At 37.4% G+C, this 12,911-nt stretch overlaps 8 protein-coding genes across 8 annotated transcripts; 5 read left to right on the top strand and 3 right to left on the bottom strand.

Annotated features, from left to right (window-relative positions):
* Positions 1–53: 53 nt before the first annotated feature.
* Positions 54–1,557, bottom strand: RHIMIDRAFT_281917 (Trimethyllysine dioxygenase). The gene has a single exon (XM_023613038.1). The coding sequence runs from the start codon at positions 1,389–1,391 to the stop codon at positions 135–137; it is 1,257 nt and encodes a 418-aa protein (XP_023466092.1). The 5' UTR covers positions 1,392–1,557; the 3' UTR covers positions 54–134.
* A 258-nt stretch (positions 1,558–1,815) lies between these two features.
* On the top strand, positions 1,816–3,352 carry RHIMIDRAFT_313210 (RNA-binding domain-containing protein). The gene is made up of 10 exons (XM_023614850.1): positions 1,816–2,006; positions 2,053–2,135; positions 2,213–2,239; positions 2,300–2,547; positions 2,664–2,678; positions 2,730–2,747; positions 2,807–2,845; positions 2,896–2,934; positions 2,983–3,112; positions 3,193–3,352. The coding sequence occupies exons 1-10, from the start codon at positions 1,922–1,924 to the stop codon at positions 3,199–3,201; spliced, it is 693 nt and encodes a 230-aa protein (XP_023466091.1). The 5' UTR covers positions 1,816–1,921; the 3' UTR covers positions 3,202–3,352.
* A 108-nt stretch (positions 3,353–3,460) lies between these two features.
* RHIMIDRAFT_226400 (putative 6-phosphogluconolactonase) lies at positions 3,461–4,216 on the top strand (the record flags this gene model as incomplete). Its single annotated transcript, XM_023607565.1, has 1 exon — positions 3,461–4,216. One exon carries the CDS (start codon positions 3,461–3,463, stop codon positions 4,214–4,216), a length of 756 nt encoding a protein of 251 aa, XP_023466090.1.
* A 343-nt stretch (positions 4,217–4,559) lies between these two features.
* RHIMIDRAFT_281915 (uncharacterized protein) lies at positions 4,560–5,842 on the top strand. Its single transcript, XM_023613037.1, has one exon. The coding sequence runs from the start codon at positions 4,733–4,735 to the stop codon at positions 5,696–5,698; it is 966 nt and encodes a 321-aa protein (XP_023466089.1). The 5' UTR covers positions 4,560–4,732; the 3' UTR covers positions 5,699–5,842.
* A 1,858-nt stretch (positions 5,843–7,700) lies between these two features.
* RHIMIDRAFT_251359 (uncharacterized protein) lies at positions 7,701–8,315 on the top strand (the record flags this gene model as incomplete). Its single annotated transcript, XM_023610832.1, has 4 exons — positions 7,701–7,762; positions 7,816–7,923; positions 7,978–8,117; positions 8,188–8,315. The coding sequence occupies 4 exons, from the start codon at positions 7,701–7,703 to the stop codon at positions 8,313–8,315; spliced, it is 438 nt and encodes a 145-aa protein (XP_023466088.1).
* Positions 8,304–8,631, bottom strand: RHIMIDRAFT_202756 (uncharacterized protein; the record flags this gene model as incomplete). The annotated part of the gene is made up of 2 exons (XM_023606634.1): positions 8,304–8,464; positions 8,514–8,631. 2 exons carry the CDS (start codon positions 8,629–8,631, stop codon positions 8,304–8,306), a joined length of 279 nt encoding a protein of 92 aa, XP_023466087.1.
* Positions 8,632–9,094: 463 nt separating this feature from the next.
* Positions 9,095–11,246, bottom strand: RHIMIDRAFT_281896 (uncharacterized protein). Its single transcript, XM_023613036.1, has 7 exons — positions 10,905–11,246; positions 10,591–10,853; positions 10,203–10,524; positions 9,948–10,143; positions 9,821–9,900; positions 9,516–9,772; positions 9,095–9,464 (listed from the first exon to the last, which is right to left on the bottom strand). The coding sequence occupies exons 1-7, from the start codon at positions 11,170–11,172 to the stop codon at positions 9,252–9,254; spliced, it is 1,599 nt and encodes a 532-aa protein (XP_023466086.1). The 5' UTR covers positions 11,173–11,246; the 3' UTR covers positions 9,095–9,251.
* Positions 11,247–11,528: 282 nt separating this feature from the next.
* On the top strand, positions 11,529–12,087 carry RHIMIDRAFT_202454 (histone-fold-containing protein; the record flags this gene model as incomplete). Its single annotated transcript, XM_023606611.1, has 4 exons — positions 11,529–11,556; positions 11,605–11,694; positions 11,754–11,917; positions 11,968–12,087. 4 exons carry the CDS (start codon positions 11,529–11,531, stop codon positions 12,085–12,087), a joined length of 402 nt encoding a protein of 133 aa, XP_023466085.1.
* Positions 12,088–12,911: the final 824 nt, after the last annotated feature.

Genomic DNA, 12,911 nt, shown 5'->3' with positions numbered 1-12,911 from the left:
CTCGTTTGGAGAGCCCGATATGTTATTGGCTTCCTTGGCTTGTACCAATCATAAATTGTCTAAGAAGGGAGAGTAAAACTCCTTTTAATTTCATTACAAAGCAAAAAAAGTTTTATCTAATGTAACAATAATGTTTATAATATTCTATCTTTATCTACAGACGATAGTCTCATAGTTCGACATCTGCTCTTATAATCATCCCAAGGGAGATAGGCACCACATATACGTCGATGTCCAGTGAATGCACTACGTCCATGCAAAACTCGCCAGTTATCGAACGTGACCACACGTCCAGGGGGCAGACTATCCCATAACTCGTTCTTTGCGGACGTCAATAGTTTATGCCACATAAATAAAGCATCGTAAAATTCATCTAACTGACTACTACTCAAGTGATTCATGGTAGATCGATCGTCGTTATTATATCTGATCTGATATAGATCACCATCAGGACCGTGGTTGAGGATAGGAAAGGCACGAGGGGTAGGTGCAATAAGGACATTTTCATCGCCTGCCGAGTGAGTTGGTATCAGCGTCTTGGACAGCGTTTGGTAAGCATTAGGTGATCTTTCCTTGAGTTGCTTTGCGACATGAAACCCATCCACAAATAAAGAATCACCTCCCTTGCCATTAAATTCTAGTTTGTGAAACATTTGTAAGCCCGAAGGTTCAGTGAAATAGGTGTTGTCAGTGTGTGCACCCAGTGCGAGTGTCGTGTAGGCTGTGTCTGCGTGTGCCAAGTCCGCAGTAAAGGACCAGATGCCTTCGGAATAGTGTGTTTCTCTGAGGAAACAGATGCGGCGAGCCAGGGCCTCTGTTGCTTCTACTGTTGTTGGCACACCTTCTACAAAGGCAATACCGTATGTCTCGAGTTGATCCAGCCATTGTCTAAGTCCTTCGTCTGTGTTCATAACGGCCTCATGAGGCACAGCATTCAGTTTGAGACTAGCGTCCCAAAGTCTAGGTCGTTTGCCCTCAAGAGGATCGGATGCTCGAAGAATAGGGCTATAAGAGTGAGTGTAGAGCCAATCCCACGCATAAGTGCTTTGATGGCCATCAGGCCAAGTTACTTGAAGGCCAGCTTCAGTACTCTCGACAGAGATGGGATGAATATCTCTGGGAATATCGAATGTATTCACCAATCGTTGGCGGGTTATTGGATGATAGCATTTTTCGCAGCGACAGTGGTCTCTAAGCCAAAAATGATGATAGACACTTGTCTTTTGTGCATTCCAGTCGAGGTAAACTTGCTTGTCATTCGCAATGCCTGCTCGCTGTGGAGTGTTGCCTGTGCCTTGTAAGCGCTTTTTTGCCTGTGCTAAGTGAAGTCGAGGAGCAGTAGTTGAGAAATAAGTCTTTTGTATCAGTTGAAATAAGCCTCGGCGTATCATTCTTTAAAGAAAGAAAATGGGTCCTTTAAATTTTCATCTCTTTTTCTTCTTTGTCAGCTTTGTGTTACGTTACGACGGTGCCTTTTTAAAATCACACAATAAAATGTTTAAATGAGTTTCTATAGAAACATAGAGTGCTGTTATGCTGCTTGAGCTTGAAAAGAAGGATTAAATAAGTAAAGATTATTATATAAAAACAAATAAAAGAGAACTGGTCGCATCCCTCTGTCCTTTTGTTAATTGTGGGATATTTTTAAATATGACAGGTCTGGCTTTTTATTCCTTTAGAACGAATATTATTATGTTGATTTGGTCTATTTCGAGTCCTGTCCTTTTTTTCAAGTCATTCCTATTCACTCAAAGTAACGGCTTTACATTCATCTGTGCCATTTTTATTATGAACCATAGGGCTACACGCATTGCCTATTTCGGCCACCTATTTTGTTTGCTGTCCTTTCAGCAGTCACTTGAAACGTCATTTGTTTTCAATTCTCCCTCTTTTCTTTCTTACAATCTCTTTACGATCTGTAATGTCACACTACGATAGGGAAAGAGATTACGATAGCAGCAGACCAAGAGATATAGATAAGCCTAATCCTTGTAGGCTCTATGTTGGTATGGCCTTGTCTTATAGCAGTAACATCGACTAATATGTATATAGGTAACGTCAGTCGCTATGTCCGTGAGAAGGATCTTAGGAATTTGTTTTCAAGATATGGAAGAATCAGAGACTTGATATTGAGAGTGGGTTACTGTGCATATGTGTTTATTGCCTTGTCCCGTGCTGATTTATGTTTTGTTTTTATGTTTGGATGAATTAGAATTTCTATGCATTTGTTGAATATGATGTAAGCAAAAAGAGAAAAAGAGGGAAAAAAAAAATATATTACTGATGCAAGCATATATAGGATGTCAGGGATGCAGAGGATGCTACTAAAGAACTCAACGGTTATAAGCTTGAGGGCGAGAGAATTGTTGTCCATGTTGCCAACGTTGCTCGTAGCCGTCTCAACCGTACCAGAGATCGTGAAGACCGTGACAGGGATAGCCGTCGTCGTGATGATAGCCGTGAACGCGATCATGATTATAGATCAAGCAGAAAAGGCGGTGACTCTAATGATCCTGACAGATGCTATAACTGCGGTGAATTTGGTAAAGAAAATGATTATATCAATGTAAACAATAGACTCACAATTAAATATAGGTCATATGTAAGTGCAAATAACAATGAAAGGGAAAGAGACTCACTTTGTTTTTTCATGGAACCTTTTGTAGTGCAAATGAATGGTAAGTGATATTCATATATAAACATACTAGTAACTCACTCTTTGTTGACAGTTCTTTACCAAAAGGAAGGTAATAGACACATAAATAGATGAATTTAAAAAAAGGAGCCTTATTTTGCTCTTGTATAGTGGCGAACGTGCTATGAGATTCCAAAAAGGAGTTTGCTTGTAAGTCAATGATAGATTTCTTTTGTTGTAGGCCAACAATTATAAATTAGTGAATGTGGTGAGACTGGCCATCGTGCTCGCGATTGCCCGTAAGTAAATAGAAAGAATATTTAAAAAAGGGTTAACTCTTTGTCTAGTGATAGGAGAAATGGCTCTCATAGACGCAGACGTTCTAGATCACGAAGTGTTGAAAAACGTTCCCGTTCACGTAGCGAGAGACGTTCTCGTTCAGACAGCCCTGCCAGACGATCCCGTTCAAGAAGTCCGGTAAGACGTTCCAGACGTTCACGTAGCCCCAGAAGATCACCCAGCCCTCGTCGTCGCTCCGATCGCTCTTTTTCTCGCAGCCGTTCTAACTCAGGAAACCGTGCTCAATCGAGTAGTCCTAAAAGAAGAAGAAGAAGCGTTTCTCGATCAGTCAGCCCAAAGCGCCGCCGTTCATACTCTTCCCGCAGCAGACGTTCCAACAGCTCTGAATCAGTGAAAGAAAAGGACGAGAGAAGTTAATATCACCATTACGTCAAGTTCCGAATAAAGTTCATCACTGAATTTTAATTTGAGTGTTTATTGTGTTTTGCGCGCGCAAATTTTTTTGCTCTTTTACTTGTTCTTATCATGCCGACTGTCTACTCTTTTGCAAACGGAGACGCGCTTTCCAGTGGTTTAAATAGTTTTGTTGAAAAGGTGTCACGTGAAGCAATCGCTGACCATGGTTACCTTTCTGTTGCCATCTCTGGTGGTTCATTACCCAAGATTCTCTCAAAGGAATTAGCCCACAATAAGAATGTTGACTTTTCCAAGTGGCATATGTTTTGGGCTGACGAACGCTGTGTTGCTCATGATGATGCAGACTCGAACTTTTTGGAAGTGAAAAAGTCCCTGTTGGACCATATCCCTCAAATTCCAAAGGATAACGTCCATCCTATTCATGAAGCTTACGCCAAAGCTAAAGACGCAGACAAAGCTGCCGAGGAATACGAGGACCAGTTGAAACGATTCTTTAACAACCAGTTACCTTCATTTGACCTGATGCTACTCGGTATGGGCCCCGATGGTCACTGCTGTTCCTTGTTTCCTGGACATCCTCTATTACAAGAACATTCCCGTTGGGTTGCTCCCATTGTGGATTCTCCCAAACCCCCACCAGAACGTATCACGTTAACATTCCCTGTCGTGAACAACTCAAAGCTTGTTGTCTTTGTTACTGCTGGTGACGGTAAAAAGGACATGGTGCAAAAGATCATTGAAGAACCCCAACATGAATTCCCTTGTCAGAGAGTCAAACCCACACATGGTCAAGTTTATTGGTTTATTGATGCTGCAGCTGCTGCTAAACTTCGAAAGGAATCGTGTTCGGACTATAAACTGTAATCTCCTTTTTTTTTTATTTGGAATGAAGACAAAGGGGTGCAGACGGAAACCGGGATCACGTATATAGTAAAATAAATAAAATCTTTGAATTACTATAAATGTAAATGATTACCCCGTTAATGCAGCTTTGCATCTTTATGCTCAAAACCATTACTGTGAATATGTAATCTCTTTTATAAAGAAGCATAATCAAATAAGGTGTCTTTAACAAAGAGAGAATTGTTCGTAAACAAGATCAAATACTTCAATTCTTTTCCCTTAATTAATATAAATCCCATTTCTGGAAGATTAAATTTTCCTTCCGTTTTGGCAAAGACGTTCAATTAATTATTCTCCCCTTTAGAAATCTTTGGAATTTTTTTTAATTGTTTTACTTCAATGATGGGAAGGAAGAAGGGGAAAGACAAAGGCTCAGTTCAAAGAATTTTTTTTTAAAAAAAAACATATAAAAGAGGGCAATCTTTTCTGAATCGACCCAAACTTATCAAACAATCTTTTCTTACAAACAATCAAAACATGGCTCGTATTTCTCAAATCTGTCTTGCTCTTCTTGCTGTTGCCTTCACTGCTACTTCTGCTGCTCCTTGTTATGATGGTCAAAGCTCAGTTGCTACTGTTAACTCTAATGGTTCAGTTACACCTATTGCTCAAGTTGATGTTACCAAGAATGCTGATGTCGACAATGATGAAGCTGAAAACGACGGTGATGATGTCTCTGACGCTGTTGATGCCTCCGTTGATGTTGATGCCTCTGTTGACAATTCTGTAGATGACTCTGTCTCTGACGATGACTCTGTTGATGACTCTGCTGATGTCTCTGATAATGCCTCTGATAATGTTAATGCCTCCATTGATGTTAATGCCGAAGCTACCACTGATAGTGTATCTTGTGTTGATGGTGATAGCACTGACATAGACAATGTGTCTACTGATGATATCAAGGATACTATTGATGTTATTACTGGCCATAGCTCCACTAGTGTCACTCATGAAGCTAATAGTGTAGTCGCTGCTGCTGACGGAGTAAACAGAAACTCCCTTCTTGGCGTGACCACTGGTTACATTGGTACTGGTCCTATTAACTTGGATAACCTCGCTACAAATGCTCTCAGCTCTGGTAACTTTGGAGATGGTATTTACCAAGCTCAAGCCGATCGTGCTCCTTCTGTTACCTCTGTAGAGAGTGGCAATGGCGGTGGTCTTCTTGATGTTACTGCTGGTTATATTGGCACTGGTCCTATTAGCGCAGACAATGCCCTTACCAATCTTCTTGCCTCCCGTTCAAATGGCCCTTTCTATGCTCAGTCTGCTGATTCCTCTGATGCTCTTTCTACTGTTGATGTCAGTGATGGCACCAGCGGATCGGTTGCAAATGTTGCTGCTGGATACGTAGGAACTGGTGTTATCAAGGCCGACAACCTTGGTACTAACCTTCTCAGTGGCGATGGCTCTAACGGTGGTCTTCTTAACCGCATCTTGTAAAAAGAGAAGGAAAAGAAAGAGATAGCATACGCATAGCATCTTAGCATTTTTCACCATTCATTCATACTTTTATCCATCTTTTCATTACTTACAACATTTTTTTAATAAACATAACCCATACACTATATAACTTATTTGAATGCGTCTTTTTGAAACAAAGTATGTACTTATTATGAGTTTTGATTATTTCTCTTTTTGTACAGTATATCCATTACTAAGGTTATTGCCCTCAGGATTCTTTGTAGAATTACGAATTTTAAAATATGATTATAATTGCACTTTTGTCTTGGTGATTTGCTTCATTTTCTCACTCATTTTATCATTGTATAATCCAAAATTGCCATGCAAATGAGAGTAGTATTGCGTACTTGGGTTTGTTTACGTAAAGGATCTGAAGGCTATGTAATATCGATTTGAATAGTAAATCAATCACCATAGACTAGCTTGGAAGTAAAATCTGCTTCAAAAGCCAAAGATTACAAGATAATCAGTACTGTGGGTATTAACAACCAAGACTACAGTTGGTAGTAAATAAAATACAACAATGTGTGCTTTCTAAACGTATGTAACCGACTGCTCGTGATATTTGTTAAAGATAAAAATATTAGGACGTAAAAGTCAATAGGATAAAGGAATAGTGTATTCATTAAGTAAATACCCTATAGGCTTATGATTGCTAGTGAGTAAAGGTTTTACTTTATTACACTTTGTGGGGACTTCATTTAATGTCAAAGTGTTACTCTTGCAATTATATTAGTGAGGCTTCTAGGCCATTTATACAAGTGAGTCTCTAAACTGATAGGTTATACACTCTTTCCGGAAAGTAAATTCGCCTGTGATCGAAAATAAATGCATCTAATGGTGAGAACAAAATTCATGCTGTACGAAATGTAAACTTGTCGTCACCAAGGATATTTTCGTAGTACCAGCCTTGAAATCCATGGATATACTGTATTTCCAAATTGAGATGTCGTATTGAAACCATTGTAATGTTACCAGAGTAATAACAAATACAAAAAGAATATGACTCATTATCCCATTTGACAGTAATATTAATAGGTGAGCTGCCTTGGAGTTGCAATTAACTTGATATTGGAATAGCCCTCTTTAATCTCTTTGTAAAAGTTTAAATTCTTTTTTCGGTTTTTCCATGTAGTCATGTCTGGCAATGCATATTCTTGAATGGTCACGAAGCAGATTGCTCCTATTTGATATGATTTCTTTGTCTCAAGTACTCGATCCTGAAACTTGTTTGGAAAAGAGTCCTTTTTTTACTTCTTTACAGCAGTTATCAAATGTCCCTCTGAGTGTTCAAAGATTCACAAATCAAAACTAGCCTGTCCTCATGGTCCTTGCTCTGAGTCGCTTGTCCCGCCCTCTCTGCTCTCTGGCGCGTATCTGGAACGTTCCCCAATAGTCTCTTCTGACGCCCTGGGTTCTCTCTATCCTCCGTTCCTTTTTTTGTTTGTTTAAACAATCCTGGGTAGTTATCGCTACCCTCCCCAGAATGCATCTTGGTGGTAAGTAAAACTAATATTAGGATATATTCCCTAATACTAACATACTTTTTCTCTCTTTTTCTACATACACTCATTATCTCTCTCCCTTTTAACATGATGTCGCTTTATTCAAACATAATTTTCTTTGTCGTCTTTTTACGTAAATAATTTTTTATTTTACAACAATATTTTATAAAATCAACGTCAAAAATTAATAAAAATACAGTAAGAGGTATATGGTGTGTAAATACTACACTGCCACTTATTCAAATCATTTCTAGATTGTATCCTTTCATTTTTTTATTCTTTCCCATTGATGCGATATTGAGTTTTTGAAACAAGTCTTTGTTTAGATTAAATCCTGTAAACAGTTAGGCCATATGATCCCTTTCTGTTGTGTTCACTCTGAGCTCATAATTATCTTCTCCGATTTATACTCTTTTGTATATAATGTTGTTGTCTTGATCGTTTAAAGGGACCTTTTTTCACTTTTAAATATTTTTATGAGCTTTCAAATAATTCTTCGTGAGGGCATCCGTGGTGGGTTTGTTGGACCTACAACAAGGTAAGTGCCGAGATTGAAAAAGAGACTACGAAATAAACTAGTTTTTGTTAAAGATATGCAGTTCAAATCCAAGGCGACAAGTCAGGAGCAACTGTTACGCAGTCAACCTTGAAACCAGACTCAAAGACAGATTATAATACGATGGCTGGTGGTGCTTCATTGTAAGTAGGCATGATGTGAAAGCTATATTTTATTAACCTTCTTTTCATCCATAGTGAAGACTTGGCTAATCTCGTACAAATTTTAAAGGACCAACTTTCCAAGTTACCCACAGAACAACCTCCGGGTAGCGAAGATATCTATGACTTAGATACCTCAATTATTTTTGCCTGCGATGATTTCGAATGGTGCAATGGTAAAAAAAAAAAAAGGGAAAAGAAAGGGTATTTGTTTGTATTTACATCATTTATTTGTACCAAAATAAGGTGGTCCAGGAGGCTGTGCACAAGGTCAATCGTCTGTAAAAGCAACCGAAGAACAAAAGGAAAAGTTTAAAGAATTGGTAGAGTTATTGAAAGGTGTTGGTCAAAACTTTGCTATTTCAGCCGCGTGATTCTGTTTCAGCCTTTTCTGCTTGTTCCTTTAACTTGGCTAAGCGTTCACGGTTTCGTTTTAATAAAATTCTATTCACATTAGCTTTTTCAATATCTGCCATTTCATGCCAGTTGTTGATTCTACTCATTGTACCATCCTCGTTAATGACTATGCAATGGTAAGCCCACGTATATGTCTATTGTTGTTCATACTTTACCTACTGGGCCAAGTTCTTTTAGTTTGAGTGTATCATTGACACCAATAGTCTGTACTGTTTCTTCTGCAGTTGCTGGTAAAGCAAGAAGAGGTTTCTTTGATTCAGAAGCAGTTGTCATTCTAGCGATTCTAATAAACTGTCTAAATGGTGAAAATGTTGACATAAAAATTAAAAAAAAATAGAATAGACCAGTTTTATATGACCGCAAAGAAAAAAGTTCTAGAAATTACACTTTTTCTCTCATTTTCTTTACAATGACATGAAATAAAAAATTAAACTATGTATTTTACTAAAGCCTTTAGAGAGAAAGGAAAATATGACTATATTATAATATAGCAAGTAAAGCTACATTCTATAGTTTTTATAGTACAACCTCCCCTGAATTGTCATGTCTAAACCAAGGTCTCTCCTAATAAAAAGGAAACTTTTTATATATGTTAAAGTATAATGAATTAAGGTTGCTAATATTATTGTATCTGTAAGAAAATGCGCTTAGCTTTTGTTTGAACAAAGGAGTACCAGAACAAGTTACACTAACAACTTTTATGCAGCGCAATATTTACCAAGATAAAGTGATTGTCCTATGATGTTTTTTTATTATAATTGTATTTCTTTAAAATGAGGCATATCATTCATAATCTCATGTAAAGCATTTGTGGGCTATCGAGATATAGTGTTTATATACAACAGTAAGAGAAAACAGCCAGAAAAAAGAGTCTTTTGTTTATTAATATACTTTCACTCTGTTTGTAATGCTGCCGTTAATTCCTCCTTTGAGGGGGCTAAATCTAATTTGTCAAATCTTCTTGTATCATAGAAAGTCGCTGATACAATTCTTCCATCAAAATATCTACCATTCAAGTCTTGGACAGCCCTTTTTGCTGCTTCTATGTCTGTAAACTTTACAAATATACGAACAGCTTTATCATCAGGTACTTTTCCACGAGGTACCTTTTCTCAATTGTTAATAAATGAAAGCAATCTAGCAAAGTCTAAGCTTACTTCAAATATCAAGCATCTTTCCACTTTGCCATACTTTGAGCACTCTTCTGCTGTTTCTACTTGTAGCATGTCATCTACTTCGCCTGGTCCAACCATATTTGTTAGCATGACAGTCCTCGTCATTTTTTCTTTCACTTCCTTCTTTCCAGGAATATTCACTGCTTTTTGTGTAGAACTATCGATAATGACACCGTTACCATGTCCAATAGGTTTCACTTGTAGAGCCTCTTTTATGCCTTCTCCTTCTTTACCAAGTCCTTTATATATGTCAGAACTTTATCATCTTTATTTAATCTAGACCTCACCTTGACCTTCTTGCCAACCATATTTTGCTAATACTTTCCTTGCAATGTTTTGAACTGTAGCTAGTCTTGCATCATCTGGTCTGAGATTTCTTTTTAATAACTGTCTAATTCATTATTTATGGCTTACTTTGATTGTGGTAACTCTATAGGCGACTGTGGCTCTCTATGCATTTGTTGTTGCTGCTGTTGTTGACTGAGCATCAATCTTCGTTTATAAACGTCCTCTGCTGTTTCATTTAGATCTATCTTTGCTGGTGATGTGGAGGGTAGAGGTACAAAAGATTGGTTGTATGCTGACAAACTTGTTCCACGATATTTAGGTACTGTATTCATACATGAATCAATGATAAGTGTAACCTATACCCTGAGTGTTTCCTCTTACCTTGTGAGCTTGGTGTTGGGGAAGGAGTTCGAGATTTTGATCGTGAACGAGAATATGAACGGGAATATGAACGAGAATATGAACGAGCATAAGAAGGTGACCTTGACCTTGACCTTGACCGAGATCTTGACAAGGATAGATTAGATCGTTGTGCCTGTTTTTTTTCCCAGTCTCTTTGCCTCTTTTGCCTTTCGCGAAGATCTTTACGTTCTTCTTTATATTGCTCATAGTCATTAGGACGATGTGGGTCATAGTCTTCCAGCATGTTGAATACAATAGGTTGAGGTTGATTGTTGGTCATATTCTTCTTCTTTCCCTTTTTCTAACCGTTGTTGTGAATAATTTCCGCATTACAATTGCTCTCCATTGTTGTCAGTATTTTTTTTACCTTTGGTTTTTGAATAGAACGAAATCCATTCACGTCATCAGGCGTCGATAAAAGAGGGATCGCACCTAGATCAATAGTACTTGTTGCTTTTGTCTCTTGCTGAACAATGGTATTGTCAAGTGCTTTATCTGTCTTTTCTTTGTTTACTGTTTCCACTGATACTATAGTAGCTCCAGCTGGAATAACTGATCTGTTTATTTTCGGCTTTGCTTGAATAGTAGGCCGACGTAAAACAGGCCTGAATTTGTTGATAGCTGACCAGCCTAATTTTAATGTCGAATTAGAATCAGTCCTTCTATTCCTTATCAATTTACCTTGAGGAGTAGGATGAGCTGTAACTGGTACAACTGGTACTGGTACTATCGGCGCTGTTGGTGCTTCTGTAAAAGATGTGTTTACAGCAGTAGCAGTAGTGGCAACAGAAGAGGAAGAAGAGGTAGAAACCTGGTTAGTCTCAGGAGGAGGTAAAGATGAATAGAGTGAATATAGTGATGAGCTTTGAGCATCTTGTCTTTGTTTAGCCGCTTCATCTTTCTTTTCAGTCTTTGAAGGTGGAAGAGAACCGTACAGGGAAAAAGACATATTATCAAGAAGGAAAAGAAAAAGGAAAATACAAGTTTAAACGCAGAACAGACAGAGAAAGCCTTGTACCAAAGATGGTCCATTACTTTATTGAAAGGCATATAAACAATTTTAGTCAAAACGAACCGACTATCCAATCAGAGAAAGGACACATCGAATCTCGATATCATAAAGAAGTAAAGCAAAGTAAGCAATAGTGTTTCTTTTCTCTTCTTTCTTTTTGCCTTTTTAAACGAAAGCCACATTTTTTCAAGTGACAAAAATAGTATAAATTTCATTAAAAACTACGCTTTTCTTTTTCTTTGCATAAGTTGATTTGAGAGACAATGAGTGATACTGAACGTTCTGGGCCATCGATGGACGATGAGCTTTCACTTCCCAAAGGTAAAATGAATATGACATATATCGACGCTTATATATAACATTTAATAGCTACTGTACAAAAGTTGATTAACGAAATGATGCCAGAAGATATTGTCTGTGCAAAGGATACACGAGATCTATTGATTGATTGCTGTGTTGGTAAGATTAGAGCTAGTCACAGGATCGTTCTATTCATGTTCTAATGACTATATCCTTAGAGTTTATACACTTGATTGCATCAGAAGCGAATGAAATATGTGAAAAAGAGACGAAAAAGACAATTGCTGGAGAGCATGTCGTGGCAGCTTTACAGACTCTAGGTTTTGAAGAATACGTTGAAGAAGTAGAAGAAGTGTTTAAAGAACATAAAAAACAGCAAAAGGTAGGATATTAAATCAAAAGGATCTAAAAACGATACTAAGCTTCGATTAGGATCGAGATAAAAAGAGTACAAGACTAGAGAACACAGGCATATCTGAAGAAGAGTTGCTAAGACAACAAGAGTTACTATTTGCTCAGTCAAGACTTAAGTTTGAAGCACAGCAACAGTAATACTAATCTCTTTTTTTTTCTTCTTATCTTTATATCTCTCCCTTCTCTCTCCTCTTTTGTGTGTACAGTTTATATAAAAAGATGATTGCTGATCCTTTTTTTGTGTGTGTCTTTATTCAAATCAATGTAGAAACACCACTCCTTCAACATCACACAGCTAAACTTATAATTATTTAAAAAGATACAAAAAGAACCGTTAAACTGTTACAATGTATTCCACAACAACCATAAGCATCGGGAGGCAGTAGAGTACAGTGCATCCACTCTCAAATCGAATATTTTTTGAACTTAGTGGTACATTTTTCGAAAATAAAATGGAACATTTAACCAATTAACTTGGAACTTAAGTTGGAGCACACTGTGAACCCAATCTGAACACTTTGAAATTAATATGGAACATTTTATTTAAATAGAGATTTTGTTTAAGCAGTTTTGGAAATGATTTTTAGAGTGTTGAGTAATGTTGACAAGGTGAGATAAAGAGACATCATTACATGCTTCAGTTATTCTTTGTGCGAGTGTTTCAGACTCATAAGTTGATTACGCTTTACTTTATGCTTAACTATTGTACATTTATTAATTTTTGACGTTGATTTTATAAAATATTGTTGTAAAATAAAAAATTATTTACGTACAAAGACGACAAAGAAAATTATGTTTGAATAAAGCGACATCATGTTAAAAGGGAGAGAGATAATGAGTGTATGTAGAAAAAGAGAGAAAAAGTATGTTAGTATTAGAGTATATATCCTAATATTAGTTTTACTTGCCACCAAGGTGCATTCTGGGGAGGGTAGCGATAACTATCCAGGATTGTTTAACCA

This window comes from Rhizopus microsporus (assembly GCF_002708625.1).
Source record: "Rhizopus microsporus ATCC 52813 unplaced genomic scaffold scaffold_8, whole genome shotgun sequence".
NCBI lineage: Eukaryota > Fungi > Mucoromycota > Mucoromycetes > Mucorales > Rhizopodaceae > Rhizopus > Rhizopus microsporus.
Note: the sequence above shows the minus strand (reverse complement) of the source record. Positions and strands in the feature narration are given on the sequence as shown.

What these genes read in the sequence shown, in the direction of transcription:
- RHIMIDRAFT_281917 (XM_023613038.1), bottom strand. Translation starts at nt 1,391, where the DNA reads ATGATACGCCGAGGCTTATTTCAACTGATACAAAAGACTTATTTCTCA.
- RHIMIDRAFT_313210 (XM_023614850.1), top strand. Translation starts at nt 1,922, where the DNA reads ATGTCACACTACGATAGGGAAAGAGATTACGATAGCAGCAGACCAAGA. An exon ending in TCCTTGTAGGCTCTATGTTG is followed by an intron (nt 2,007 to 2,052) that starts GTATGGCCTTGT and finishes ATATGTATATAG; the next exon opens with GTAACGTCAGTCGCTATGTC. An exon ending in ATGCATTTGTTGAATATGAT is followed by an intron (nt 2,240 to 2,299) that starts GTAAGCAAAAAG and finishes AAGCATATATAG; the next exon opens with GATGTCAGGGATGCAGAGGA.
- RHIMIDRAFT_281915 (XM_023613037.1), top strand. Translation starts at nt 4,733, where the DNA reads ATGGCTCGTATTTCTCAAATCTGTCTTGCTCTTCTTGCTGTTGCCTTC.
- RHIMIDRAFT_281896 (XM_023613036.1), bottom strand. Translation starts at nt 11,172, where the DNA reads ATGTCTTTTTCCCTGTACGGTTCTCTTCCACCTTCAAAGACTGAAAAG. An exon ending in AGCTCATCCTACTCCTCAAG is followed by an intron (nt 10,854 to 10,904) that starts GTAAATTGATAA and finishes CATTAAAATTAG; the next exon opens with GCTGGTCAGCTATCAACAAA. An exon ending in CCCAACACCAAGCTCACAAG is followed by an intron (nt 10,144 to 10,202) that starts GTAAGAGGAAAC and finishes GTATGAATACAG; the next exon opens with TACCTAAATATCGTGGAACA.